The following is a 14,597-nucleotide window of genomic DNA, read 5'->3' as shown; positions in this document are numbered from 1 at the left end:
TTTTTATGGAACTAATTTGTTATCTGCCATTTATAAACAAAACTTGTTAGAAAAGTGATTGGTGATGGATTAAGAAATTGTTTAACAGATTATGAAAAATCTCGTATAGACTCAAATATATTAACGAGAACTACCATGAAAAAATACATATTAAAAGGAACATTGCGAGTATACTATTACATACACAGGAAATGAGTACATTTCATAAAAAAAAACCATATTCAAGCGATTTTTATTACTTATATTTTCTCTTCTACTTCACATGATGTAGAAATTGTTGTCGTAGAATAGGTGTCAGTGTCTTTCCCTTTCGAAGTTGTTTCCCCCTCAAATATCTCTCGTCTAACATAGAATGCTGGTCTTCTTGGGAAGGTTGTGAGTTCATATTTGTTTGTTAACACAGATATAACATCAGACATTGTAGGTCGATCAATTGCATAATGCTCTACACATAAGAGACCAACATGAATGCACCTTTGCACTTCATCAGGAACAAATGTGTCGTTTAATGTTGGATCCATTAGCTTTAGATACTCACCATCATTCCATAACTCCCATGCCTATTAATAATTTAATCAAATTAGGAACAACGAATAATTTATTAAAAAAAACTTAATGCAATGAATTGACTTACATGTCCTATTAGATTTAGTGGATGATCAACACCATAGAAGCTATTGTTTTTTCTTCCACAAACGATTTCAAGTAGCAACACTCCAAAGCTATAGACGTCAGACTTTGTAGAACAAACTCCTTCCATCGCATATTCTGGAGACATGTATCCACTACACAAAAATATCATAACTTTCAAAAAATAAATAAAGTTTTCACAAAATCATCAATAAAACATTTGAAACAAATAAAGTTTGGAAAACTCACTATGTCCCAACAATTCTGTTGGTATTTACTACGGACTCCTGCTGTGTAAACATTCTTGCCATACCAAAATCAGCAATTTTTGGGTTCATATTCTCATCAAGAAGTATGTTGCTAGCTTTCAAGTCTCTGTGAATGATTTTGAGTCTTGAGTACTTATGAAGATAGAGCAATCCTTGAGCAATTCCTTCTATTATGTTAAAACGTTTCTTCCAATCTAGCAGCTTCTTTTTCGTACAATCTTCTCAATGAAAACATAATAATTAATGTTAAAATGTATATTAATCAAAGGTAGCAAACCCTAACGTTATTTAGTTTTCCATGGCTAAATGTGTGTCAACAAAACATTTATCTATATGAATTTGTCCAACACATTCTCACCAAATAGATAGAAATCCAAGCTTTTGTTTGGCATATATTCGTAAATTAGAATCCTTTCTTCTTCATGAATGCAACAACCAAGTAGTTGTACAAGATTTCTGTGCTGAAGTTCACATATAAGTACCAATTCATTTTTGAATTCCACGATTCCTTGTCCGGATGTTTTTGAAAGTCTTTTTACAGCAACTTCTTGCCCTGTTGCCAAGATTCCCTGAAGTCGTAAAACAAAAGGACAAAATTTAAGTGCATTTCCGTAAATACTTTTCTTATGATTCTTAACTTAAAATACTCTTTTTGTAGTTACAATAACAAACTCTAAGAAAATTATGGATTTGAAGAAATCATAGATGCTTAAGTTAACAACCAAACTAAAAATACCTAAACAAAATGCATATAAGCTTTGTCTGAAACAATAATCACCAACCATGAAAAACAATATTAACACATTTGAAACACTTGTTTGCATTACACCAAAAAAAAAAAACACTTGTTTGCAACACGAAGCTGGTGCCATAATTATACTAGTAATTTAAAACATGCTTTTAAACAAACATAATCATTCACGTATATTTAATACAATTTGACTTTACAGTTACCTTATAAACAGGTCCATAGCCTCCCTGTCCTAACTTGTTTACAGGTGAAAAGTCCATAGTTGCTTCCAAAATTGATGTATAGTTAAGAACTTTTATATCATGTCCCTTGAAGTCATCTTCAAGATCTTTGATATCATATGATTCCACCAAATCATTGCTCTTACCTTCCTTTCTTTTTCTTTTCTTATCTACATAACCAAAAAAAATCAAAGATAAAGATAGAACCTATACATATCCATCTTTCTTTACCTGCATTTAATATTTTGAAGTATCCATATACCTTGTTTCTTTTTGGCTAGGCATAAAATGAGCAGGCATAATATGAGTAAAGCAATTGCGATCGCAGAACCTATCCATATCCACCTTTTTATACCTGCATTGACTATACAAGATTAATTTGAATTGTGATATAAAGCATATTCATCTCAAACATTTAATTTTTTGGTCTTATCTTGATGCCAAACCCTAATCCTATACTTCATTTCAAAATCCTCGTTTATAAATATGACTTTTGGAATAATGAGGATTATTATTTTCCATCACAAGTTTAGTCACCAAAGAGAAACTATACCCTCAAATGCTCAAACACTCATAACTTTCTCTTGACTAATTCGATTTCAATTTCATCAATTGCGATATATCTTTAGTAACAACAAGAATCTTATTACAAAGGTTTGTTGATGTTTCATTTTAATTTTGGCTATTGTTTCTATCATTGATCAATAGAAATATATCCCTTTGACACCTTTCTATTTTATTTGAGTTCTTTAGATCATGTGAAATAAATTTGATTAGAACGATTGTGATGAAGCGATTGTGAAGAGGATGTCAAAGTCATTGCGATAAAGCATATATAATGAGTAGTGATTCTGATGAAGCGATGTGATGAAACGATTATGATTAAACAATTCTAATATGAAGTGATTATGAGATGAAGTGATCATGAGGAATAAGCTAGGTTAGTTTAGGATTTGAATGATCTAAGTATGATGAGTACAAAAAATTCAATCAAAAGTATGGTTTGTTAGTTGTCATAGGTATTAGTTCCTAATGTGACATTTTTGGAAGCCTTATATGACTTATACGGTTACATAAAGACCTATTTCATATTAAGATCTTTAAATAAGTAACTTCGTCACATCTATAATAAATAGACCAACAGGTTAATATGCAAATGAGATTAAACTTTATTTTAAAATTTAAAATGACATCTTCGATAATCTAATTTATAGAGGAGGGCGGTTGGGTAACTCATCAACAATTGAGCTAAGGGGATAAAAAAAGTTGTCGATTTAATTCCATGTCTCTGTTAAAACTCTCGATTTAATTCCATGTCTATGTCTATGTTTGTGTCTCTGATTATTTCCAACTATTCAATGTCCCCTTCAATGTCAACTTTCAATTCAATTCAAATCAATGCTAATCCACTCTCAATTTGCTCTTGGGCCAACGAAAATGGTCATGTCTATTTTTCAAGTCAATGTCAACTTACCCTCAATTTGTATCTCGTTAAATCAAAACTCCAATGTATCTTGCTATATGTCTTGTTATTGGTCAAGTGGCTAGTTCGATCCAAAGAACAGCTTGTACCTGCTTAAATGCCTATGTTTCTGGTCAAACGACAAGTTCGATCCAAAGAACAGTTTGTACCCTGCTTATGTTTTGTTATCGGTCAAACGACAAGTTCGATCCAAAGAACAGTTTGCACCCTCCTGCATGTTGTGATGTTGATCAAGCAGCAAGTTCAATCCAAAGAACAGCTTGTATCAACCTTTTGCCTATGTCTCCAGGACAAACAGCAAGTTCGATCCAAAGAACAGTTTGTACCTGCCTATCTGTTTGTGTTTTCAATCAAGTAGCAAGTTCGATCAAAAGAACAGCTTGTATCAACCTATATGTCTATGTTTCCGGTCAAGTGACAAGTTCGATCCAAAGAACAGCTTGTACCTGTCTTGTATTTCTATTCCCAATCAAGCAGCAAGTTCGATCCAAAGAACAGCTTGTACTCACCTTTTGTTTGTATTACTTGGTCAAGGGGCTAGTTCGATCCAAAGAACAGCTTGTACCTCTCTTTTGTCCCCTGGTTTGTCTACCCTGTCAATGTCTACCTAGATCCCCAGTGATATGACATGCTTTGTAGACTCCAGTTGTTTGTCTTACATTCATAATTAAAATGTTGCATGGCATTTATGTTTTTGAAAATCTGAAAGCGTATTTTTATGTCCAAAAACAGTGCAAATGTTAATATTTAAGTATCTTCGTCCCGTCAAATCAAGGACTTCGTCTCTTGACTCTCCTGACAAAGAAACTTAAATAGGGGCAACTGTTGTACCCTAATTTTGGACCTAAAAATACTTGCTCAAAATGTTTTTCCATCTTTGATATGTGTCTATTACTCTTGAAAGATTGCCAATTTGCTATTGTTTTACACTGGTATTTTACTCTGCTTTATCTTCCAATTTTGCTTTAAAAAATCTTTTCAACTGTGTATTTGTCTATGTTTTCTTGCATTTCAAGTCATCCAAAAATGTTTTTCTTGCATTCCAAGCCATTTGAGGTTGTCTCTGATCAATTGCATATTTCTCTGCACTTTATTCCAATGTTATTTGCAAAATCCATAAAAAAGGGTATTTTAGTCATTTGCTGCATTCAAACTCATTATACACTTTGAAAATTGTCTCTGAGGCTTTTCAATTTGCTTGAATAAACTCTTGCTTTAATTCCCTGTTAAAGAACAATTTTAAAATTTGCATTTGAGTCATTTTGAGTCCGTTTAGCCCCTAGGGGCATTTTAGTCATTTCCTATGTTAAAATTTCTTTTAATCTTTGAAAATTGTCTCTGAGTCTTTTCAATTGGTTTGTATAAATCCTTGCTTTAATTCCATGCCAAAATCCATTTCAAAAATTGCATCTGAGACATTTTGAGTCAGTTTAGTCCCTAGGGGCATTTTGGTCATTTCACATGAAATTTTGACAGAGAGGGGTTACTTTGAAGTACCTCATTTATGTAGTTGGTTCATTTTAGTCCTTTTGATGTTTTGATTGGTTTTACTTTACGTTGCTTTCAAATTACATTTTTTACCCAATTTTATTTTTAATTGCATTTTAGTCCTTTTTTTTCATTTCAGTCCTTAAAGTCTTTAGAATTTGAATATTAGCCCTTTTTCATTTTAAGTCTTCTTTAATTGCAGTTTCGTCCTTTAACCAGCTTTCCATTCCAGTCCTTTAAGTCTCGAACTTGTGTTTTTAGTCCTTTTTCCATAATTGCAGTTTGGTCCTCAAGTTTTAGTTAAGTGCAGATCAGTCCAAGAGTTTGTTATGAGTCCAGGTACACGTGGCAAATTATGACAGGCCAGGATATCACACTTGGCACCTATAAAACAGTGCCAACTCAAGTCAAAGTCAGAGGATCACCATTCATTCATCGCCACATCACACAAATACAGTTCCAATTTCTCTCTCTGATCATCAAAGATCAAACTTCACAAAATTCCAGAAACTGAGATGAATGCTCAAGAACATTCATCCCCTTTCTAAATCCTAACCATATCAATTTCCACCAAAATTCCACAAACCATCACAGAATCCTTCAATTCTCATCAAATTCAACATCACAGAATCACCACAACACCAAAACTCCTTTCAATTTCACGAAAATCAACAAAAAACGGTTCGTAATTCGAAGTTCAAGTTCGTTACAGATCGTAACAAACTTGAACGGAATCACTTCGATTCATATTCAACCAGCACAAGAAGGAAGAAGGAAGAGGTCGTAACCGATTTATTTTCGGTTCAAGAGTTCTTACCAGAAGTTACAAGAGACACAGATTGAAGTTTTCCTTCGTCCTCTTGTTCGTTTTCTCCGATTCAGACTCAGGTACGTTACGCCGCTCTCTTCTCTCTTTTCAGTTTTCCGTTTGGTTTGTTTTTTTTTTTGACGAAGAGTGAGAAGTCTAGATCTAGGGCTTTTGAGCGTTGATATGTGAAAACTAGCACTGGATTAGGAACGAGGAAGATGAGACGAAGCTTCTGATGTAAAAAGTTTTTGAAAACGTGAAAAAATACTCTGGTATGGTGGCGCCATCGGCGAACCACCGCGCCGGAGCAAGCTCCGGTCAACTTCTCCGTTGTCACCTCCGGTGACTGGTTCTAGAGAGAGGAGAGAGCCTCTCTCTCTAGATTTTGTTGTAGTGAGAGAAAGGAAAGGGAAAATGAGTGAGAAAACCGGCCCTCACTCTTTTATAAGAGAGTGAACCGGACTGGTTCGTCTAAGCCGGTCTGGTTCGCTTCCAAACCGGATTCTTGTTCATTTTCCACCCTCAGATGAGCGGTTCGCTACGTGTACGGTTTAGATCTGTTATTCCTGTGTACCTGCTTTGCTCTACCATGCGCCTGATGCTGGTAAACCCTTGGATCTAGGTCAAACTTGGACCTGGATCATTCCAATGGCCGTAAGGCTGATGGATGATCCGGATCCATGCATGACCTTGCGCCTGGGCGTTTACAGTTTTTCTTTTTTCTCTTGTTTTTTACTATTTGCAATATTGCCTATGCTATTTACACCTCCGATCATGATCAAATTGCTTTGGAAAATTCCATAAAAATTTACACATGTTCTTGATGATTTTTGTGATGTTTTTGTGCTATTTGTTTACTGAAAAACTTGATAAAAAATATTGACGTATTTTCTTGCTTATTTCTTGAGTTTTGTATTAAAAAACCTATGAAAAATTGCTTGATTTCCATTCTAATTCTTGAAAATGTTTGTGATCCATGCTATATGATTTTGTGAAGTTTTTTCCTACTGTTTTGAATGTGTTTTGCTGCATGTGTGTGAATAATGATTAATTGCTTGCTTTGCAAGTTTTGTTTGTGAATAAAAAATGTAAATGTGTCTAAATTCACTTCAAAATGCAAAGCTTATCATGTTGCTTTGATTCTCATTCTAAAGCCTGAGTTTATGCCTTTGAAAAATGTGTTGAATTATGAGAATTATAGGCCATATGATTCTTGTATTTTTGTGGTTGAATTTTAGCTATATTTCGCATTATTTTGGCTTTGTTTTGTGTTAATTTCTATGCTCTTGTTATAGTATTTTACTTTCTTTATCTTTACCATATTACACCTTATGCTACTAACAATTTCATTATGTTTCATTCATCCATAAGTATCTCATCCTCCATCTTATATTCTTAGCCTTTATTTCTAACACTTTAAATTTTGCCAAGACTTAGTATGTATAACCTAGGGATTTTTGTACTTTACTTAATGCTTTTAAATTCTTGCAAGACCATAGAATGTAAACTAAGGCATATGTAAAGGACAATGGACTCTAATGATGTACAGCGACACAAGCACCAACACATGCACACACATCACGTGGGTACTTTAGATGTATGTTTAGGGTATGCATGCCTAGATGTATGTTTAGGTGATTGAATGCTTTAGATGTATGCTTAGGATTTACACTTAGCAAAATTCTCTTTCGCAAAAAAAAATATGAACAACTTCACTCAAATAATTTTCCCAAATAAACCTTGGGATCAAAATCCCATTGAATTTTCCCTTTCATTTTCTTAAACAAAAACCTTAATGAATTTTAATCATACTTAGACCTTTTTGCAAAATAACTAATTCCACCTCACATCTTTCCAAATCTTATGCCTTTGAGGCCTCTCTCTCTCTTATTCTTCAAAATTCCATTTTCAAACTTAAAATCAACCAACAAAAACAAAAACATTTTTTGGAAGAGAACTACGATGGATTTGATCCCTTAAAAGGGTACGTAGGCAAGGAACCAATATTCCTTCAATTCCAATAAAACAAAAATTCAAACGCATTCTTCTCCCTCCAATTCTTGACCTAGTAAAACCTTAGGTGTAAATAACATCTTTCAAATAGCATTTAAAAATAAAGCGCGCGCGTAGAAAGTAAAGATGGTTCCTATAGGATACTATAGTCGTTATGGGTGCCTAACACCTTCCCGTAGCGAAAACAACTCCCGGACCTCGATTCTCAAGGGTTTTGCTTATTTTTCCCTTCCCAAGAAAAAATGAGATATCAAAGGTTAAAAAGGTTCAAACTTAATCAATGTTTGACACCCGAAAAACTAAGATAAAACAATAATCATCTGATACAAGGTTTATATTTATAGTGGAAAGCATCCCTCAAAAATTGGAACAAAACAGGCCCACAAGCTGTTTTATTTTTCTCCTCCTGCGCGAAATCGGCCACCGAGCTTGCAAAATCGGCCACCGATTTTTCCAAAAACAAAAGTCTCCAAAAAACAAGTCAAAATCGGCCACCGTGTGGAACAAATCGGCCACCGATTTTGACAGACAGGATGCACATTTTTGAGTCACTTTTCAACAATTCTCCACCTTGACTCTAAAATAGTGATGATGCCAATTTAACCATCAATCACCTTGCTGCTCTCTTCAACCTTCATCTATTCTTCAATGAAGTTAATCTAGTCCAAGCAATGCTTGAACCTTGATCTCGGTAATGATTTGGTGAACATGTCTGCTTGATTTTCTTCCGATGCCACTTTCTCCACCATGATCTCCTTTGTCTCAATCATGTCTCTAACAAAGTGCAAACGAATGTCAATGTGCTTTGTTCTTTCATGATACACCTGATGATTTGCCAAATGAATGGCACTTTGGCTATCACAATATATCTTCACACACCCTTGACTAATCCCCATTTCTCCAATCATACCTTTCAACCATATGGCTTCCTTGACCTCTTCAACAAGGGCTATGTACTCTGCTTGAGTTGTTGAAAGAGCTACAACAGATTGTTGATTTGCCTTCCAAGTTACCGCCGTACCGAACAATGTAAACACAAATCCATACAAAGATTTTCTCGTGTCTACATTACCTGCATAGTCCGCATCCACATGTCCTTCCAAAGCATCACTTCCTGGTTGTGACCTTGTATACTTCAGACCACCTGTCAAAGTCCCATTCAAATATCTCAGAACCCACTTCAAAGCTTGCCAGTGCACTTGACCCGGATTTGCCATAAACTGACTTATCACACTTATTGCATAGGATAAGTCCGGTCTACTACAAACCATACCATACATGATGCTTCCAACCCCACTTGCATAAGGAGTACTCTCCATCTTGCTTTTCTCTTCATCAGATTGAGGACACTGCTTTATTGACCAAGAGGTGTGCCAATGACCTTAGAATCTTTCACTCTGAACCGCTCTACCACTTTCCTCAAGTAACCTTGCTGAGATAAGAACAGCTCACCTTTGTTTCGGTCCCTTATGATATCCATACCAAGTATCCTCTTTGCATTACCAAGATCCTTCATCTCAAATTCATCATTCAATCTTTTCTTGAGCTTCTGAATCTCTTGCATGTCAGAACTTGCCATAAGAATATCATCTACATAAAGGAGAAGGTAGAGAATGACTTTCTCATTCCTCCTCATCATGTACACACAACTATCATAGTTGCTTCTTACAAAACCAACCTTTACTAGGAACTCATCAAACCGACGATACCACTGCCTTGGACTTTGCTTCAACCCATACAAAGATTTCTTCAACAGACATACTTTTGAATCATCTTCTACGAAACCTTCTGGTTGTGTCATATAGATAGTTTCTTCCAACTCTCCATGTAGAAATGCGGTTTTCACATCCATTTGTTCTAACTCAAGATCATACATGTTAACAATCGCCATAAGTACCCTTATAGAACAATGTTTTACCACCGGTGAAAAGATTTCATTGTAATCAATCCCTTCCACCTGAGTAAAACCCTTTGCTACAAGTCTTGCCTTATACCTTGGTGCTTCGACCCCTGGTATACCTTCTTTCTTCTTAAACACCCACTTGCTTCCCACTACCCTTTGATTTTTAGGTAATGAAACAAGTTTCCAAGCCTGGTTCTTTTCCAATGAAAGTATTTCCTCATTCATTGCCTTCAGCCAGTCCTTGCTTTCATTGCTTTCTAATGCTTTCCTGAAGTTCTTTGGTTCCGAGTCTTGCAATTCTTCGGCTACATTCAAAGCATAACATATGAGGTCAGCATAACCGTATCTAACAGGTGGATTAATTTGTCTCCTTTGCCTATCTCTTGCTAGCTGATAGTCAGGATCAATTGTTTCTTGGCCTTCACTCTCATCAGGTACTGGAGTCTGATCCTCCCCTTCCCTTTCATCAGTGGTAGGCTCCACCTCAAACTGAATTTTCTCTACCACCGTTTCTGAGCTTGTATCCAGGTTTTGCACTTCATCCCCATACGGGTCTCATCAAAAGTAACATCCCTGCTTATAATAAATTTTGATACTCCAGGTTCCATCTTCCACAGTTTGTAACCTTTCACACCTTCAGGATAACCCATGAAAATACACTTCACAGCTCTAGAATCAAGTTTGTCCTGTCTCACATGAGCAAATGCTAAAGCTCCAAAAACTTTCAAATTAGATTAGTCTGCGGGTCTCCCACTCCAAACCTCCATAGGTGTTTTGAGATCTATCCCTGTTGATGGACATCTGTTAATCAAATATGTTGCAGTACTAACAGTTCCACCCTAGAAACTCTTGGACAATCTAGCTCCCAGCAGCATACACCTCACACGCTCCAACAAGGTCCTGTTCATTCTTTCAGCAAGACCGTTCTGTTGAGGTGTGTATGCCACGGTTCTATGCCTCTTTATACCTCGTTTCCTGCAAAACTCATTAAACTGCTCTGAAACAAACTCCAGGCCATTGTCAGTTCTTAACACTTTCAGTTTAGTTCCAATCTGATTTTCTACAAGTGTATGCCATTCTTTGAATTTTTCAAAAGCGTCACTTTTATTCTTCAGAATATAAACCCATACCTTTCTAGAAAAATCATCAATAATAGACATGAAATATGAACCTCCCCTATGAGTTTTAACTGATGCAGAACCCCAAAGAACCGAATGAACATACTCAAAAGGGTTACTAGATTTATGCACACCCACCCCAAACTTCACCTTGTGTTGTTTGCATAATGTGCAATTATCACAGAAATCTAGTTTGTTCAATTTTTCATTCCCTAGCAAACCTTGTTTAGCTAGCTCAACCAAACCCCTCTCACTGACATGACCTAACCTCAAATGCCACAGTTTAGTTATGTCCAAAGTGTCTATAATAGCAACCGATGCATGACCTATAATAGTGGAACCTTCTAAAATATATAAACCATGTATTTTAGACCCTTTAGCTATAACTAATGCACCATGAGAAATTCTCATCATACCACGTTCAATTCTAGTACAATATCCTAGACCATCAAACATGCTTATAGATATTAAATTTCTCTTAAGTTCAGGAATATACCTCACATCCTTCAAAAGGAAATCACGGTCATCAAACATTTTGAGACGGATAGTACCCATACCTTGAATTTTACAAGCCTTATTATTACCAAGGCGAACAACTCCACCTTCTTTCAGCTCCAATGTTTCAAAGTACTCCTTTCTCGGACAGATGTGATAAGAGCACCCAAAGTCCAAGACCCAGCCCTTTTCAGGTTCCCAACTTGTGACAGTTAGTGCTCCAGCACTCTCATAACCTTCCTCTTCACTTGCAATTTGAACGGATGAATTGCCACTTCCATTGCACTTTCTCTCTGGACAATCCTTCTTGAAGTGACCTGGATTGTGACAAATAAAACATTTGTAATGTGTTTTATTACCACCAGCCTTCGACCTAGACTTTGTCCTGGAATTCTTACCTTTCCCATTTCCTCTGTTTTGACTTCTCCCCCTTGAGACATTCAAGCCTTCTCCACTATCATCAACCTTCAACTCTTTGAACTTTTGTTAACTCTTTGGTTCTCAAAGCTGCTTGAACTTCCTCCAAAGTGATAGTACCCTCTTTGCCATAAAGCATTGTATCCTTGAAATTCTCCAAGGACTTAGGTAAAGCACACAGTAGGTGTAAGGCTTTATCCTCGTCATCCAGATTTACATCTATGTTTGCCAAATCATCAATAATCTTATTGAACTCCGTCAGTTGCTCCATTATAGGTTTTGACTCCACCATTCGATAAAAGTAGAGTTGTTGTTTCAGACATTGTCTATGTGCCAAGGACTTGGTCATATACAATGAATCAAGTTTATTCCACATAGACACAGCAATAGTCTCCCTTGCTACCTCTCTCAACACCTTATCACCAAGACACAGAATGATAGCACTGACCGCTTTATCATTCATCTCCGCCTTCTCAACAGGTGTCAGATGCGCAGGCATCTGTGCTTCTCCCTTCAATGCTTCAACACACTTTTGTTGAATTAGAATTGCCCTCATCTTTACCTTTCACAACCCGAAGTCGTTACTACCGGTAAACTTTTCAATATCCCACTTCGAACCCATGATACCTGGTTATTAATTTGACCTTCCCCCCACGGTGGGCGCCAATTGTTGTGAATTCGTTGTGAAAAACACACCAATAATAAGACTTGATGCGTGAAGCAAATTAATACCAAGCAATCAATCAAGCGGGTGACAAAATAATTCAAACAAAAATAAACAACAAGAGATAAAGGAAGAAGGAAAACACAAGAATCTGTTTACCCAGTTCGGTCTAATGATGACCTACTCTGGGGGAGAGAGCAGCTCTCCGTTCCACTATAATGATATGAGTTTCTTTACAAAGAGGTATTGAGTTACAAGAATCAATCTTCAAACCTAATTCTACCCAAGTCACAGCCTCTTCCTGTGACCAAGAGACTCAATCCTAATAGTGCTTTGTTCAAGGTGAATCAAAACAATCCCAACCTTAGTGTTTGTTGCCAAGAGAAATTCTCCATAAACCCTAGTTTGTATGTTGGCTTCTAAACCCTATTTTTCTACACCACATAATCATCTGATACAAGGTTTATATTTATAGTGGAAAGCATCCCTCAAAAATTGGAACAAAACCGGCCCACAAGATGTTTTATTTTTCTCCTCCTGCGCAAAAATCGGCCACCGAGCTTGCAAAATCGGCCACCGAATTTTCCAGAAACAAAAGTTTCCAAAAAACAGGTCAAAATCGGCCACCGTGTGGTACAAATCGGCCACCGATTTTGACAGACACGATGCACATTTTTGAGTCACTTTTCAACAACCATAAAGTGCACTATCTTTTTCTGAAACACTTCACCTTAATCACTACAAGTTGGTATATTTTCCCATATTTTTGGCATCCACCATTCCTATTATACCAGTAACACATATTGACATTTCAAATGTCTCCTTGAATACTTGTTAACCTTCCATTATATAATAGTATCCACGCTGGAAACTTTTAATACTTACAACCTTTGATTTCAAAAGTGAAGGAGTCTTCCTCTTTGATAGAGATTAATGCATATGATTACTACATTTTTAATTTTAAAAATAATATAACAACATAGATTAAATTTGAAGAATTCATATAAACCCTCCAAAGCCCCCAAAAACCCTCCTCCAATACAATTTTCTAGTTCCCCAAATGAGGAGGGTTTAGTATTATGAAGAAAAGTTAACCCCTCAAAGCCCTCCCCTTCCATTTTCCTCTATTTCTTCCACTAGCTCATTCATTTTATCCCAAACCTTCCCCTCCCTTCCCCTCCAAACTCGCAAACAAAGCCTTAATGTTCAATTCTCTTTCTCTTGGTTCCCACTCAAGACTAAAAGCACCAGGATTTGGGACAAAATGAATCATCCACGAAACCGATGAACAATTATGTCCTGTTTCCGATTAACACCTAACTTCATTGTAGGCGCTAAAGTCTGTGTGGGAGAATCAAAACTCTGCCATAATATATACTCCTTGTCCCATTTAGGTGAAGTTGTTGAAGCTCAAAATTACCTGTTTCTAACTAGGTCGCAACAATGTTGTTTACAGGTCGAGGTGATGAATAAATTATTTTTGGTAAATTCCCATAATGACATTTACGTATGACATCTTAATTTACGGTCAGAAGCTTCAAACTGTATCAAAATACACATGTTATTTTTATACATGATTAAATTTCTTTAATTCTGGATATCCTTAAGTTAAAGAAGGTGGACAATATTAATGACTTCAACTCCCAGAAAGGATCATTTTACCGAAAAGGTTTATTTTCGTGTCAAATGCAGACAAATACAGATGCAACTTCGATTGTGATATCAATTACTGAGACAAAGATCTTTCAAATTGTTATATTGTGGCTTCAATTAGGGATGGAGAACTCAATTTAAAATCATTATCATAATTTAAAAATCTAAAAGAATTTGGACCTACATGGAATTATGTTGAGGAAATATTGCTAAATCAATTAGACAATTGCAAAATTTGTTACATGGGTTGAATCAATAATTCAATGTCTAATAGGTGAGTTTCTTGAAAAGACTGGAAACTTGAGGAGTCTGTTAAGATTGAATGTAGCTCACTTTGTTAACGGTCTAATCGTAAAACTATTTTTCACATTATTTAGATCATATCAAAGCATCCCAAAATCATGACTGAGAAGGGTATGACAGATTGAAAGAAATCAGAAAGCACATAGAAAAATTCACAAATACGTAAAGCAAAGAAGGAAAAAATTCAAAAAAAATAAATGTCTGCAACAATAGCGATTGCGGCAAAGTGTGGCAGCGTTGGAAATTCCATAAGCACACTCTATTCCATATACTTAAATTTTTTGCAATTCCATCTATTCACATCTTTGCAGCTTCTGTATTTGTCAATTCCATCTTTTCCCATCCACTGTTTCTTTTCTCAATTCCATACAATCATTATAT

The 14,597-nt window shown here is 35.9% G+C and overlaps 1 protein-coding gene across 1 annotated transcript; it reads right to left on the bottom strand.

The window, feature by feature from the left end:
- Positions 1 to 8,982, bottom strand: LOC146899007 (G-type lectin S-receptor-like serine/threonine-protein kinase At1g11330). The gene is made up of 7 exons (XM_085736672.1): positions 8,574 to 8,982; positions 2,134 to 2,241; positions 1,854 to 2,041; positions 1,258 to 1,468; positions 880 to 1,117; positions 635 to 785; positions 1 to 560 (listed from the first exon to the last, which is right to left on the bottom strand). Exons 1-7 carry the CDS (start codon positions 8,980 to 8,982, stop codon positions 240 to 242), a joined length of 1,626 nt encoding a protein of 541 aa, XP_085592798.1. The 3' UTR covers positions 1 to 239.
- Between the last annotated feature and the right edge of the window lie 5,615 nt (positions 8,983 to 14,597).

This window comes from Medicago sativa, chromosome 8 (genome assembly GCF_051527215.1).
Source record: "Medicago sativa cultivar Bolivia chromosome 8, Bolivia_mono, whole genome shotgun sequence".
In the NCBI taxonomy this organism is placed as follows: domain Eukaryota; kingdom Viridiplantae; phylum Streptophyta; class Magnoliopsida; order Fabales; family Fabaceae; genus Medicago; species Medicago sativa.
This window is presented reverse-complemented; position numbering and strand designations above follow the sequence as displayed.

Coding starts and splice junctions, on each gene's coding strand:
- LOC146899007 (XM_085736672.1), bottom strand. CDS start 8,982: ATGGAGAGTACTCCTTATGCAAGTGGGGTTGGAAGCATCATGTATGGT. Junction 2,242..8,573: donor GGAAGCCATATGGTTGAAAG/GTATGATTGGAG, acceptor CAAATTAATCTT/GTATAGTCAATGCAGGTATA. Junction 786..879: donor AACAGAATTGTTGGGACATA/GTGAGTTTTCCA, acceptor ATTTTTGTGTAG/TGGATACATGTCTCCAGAAT.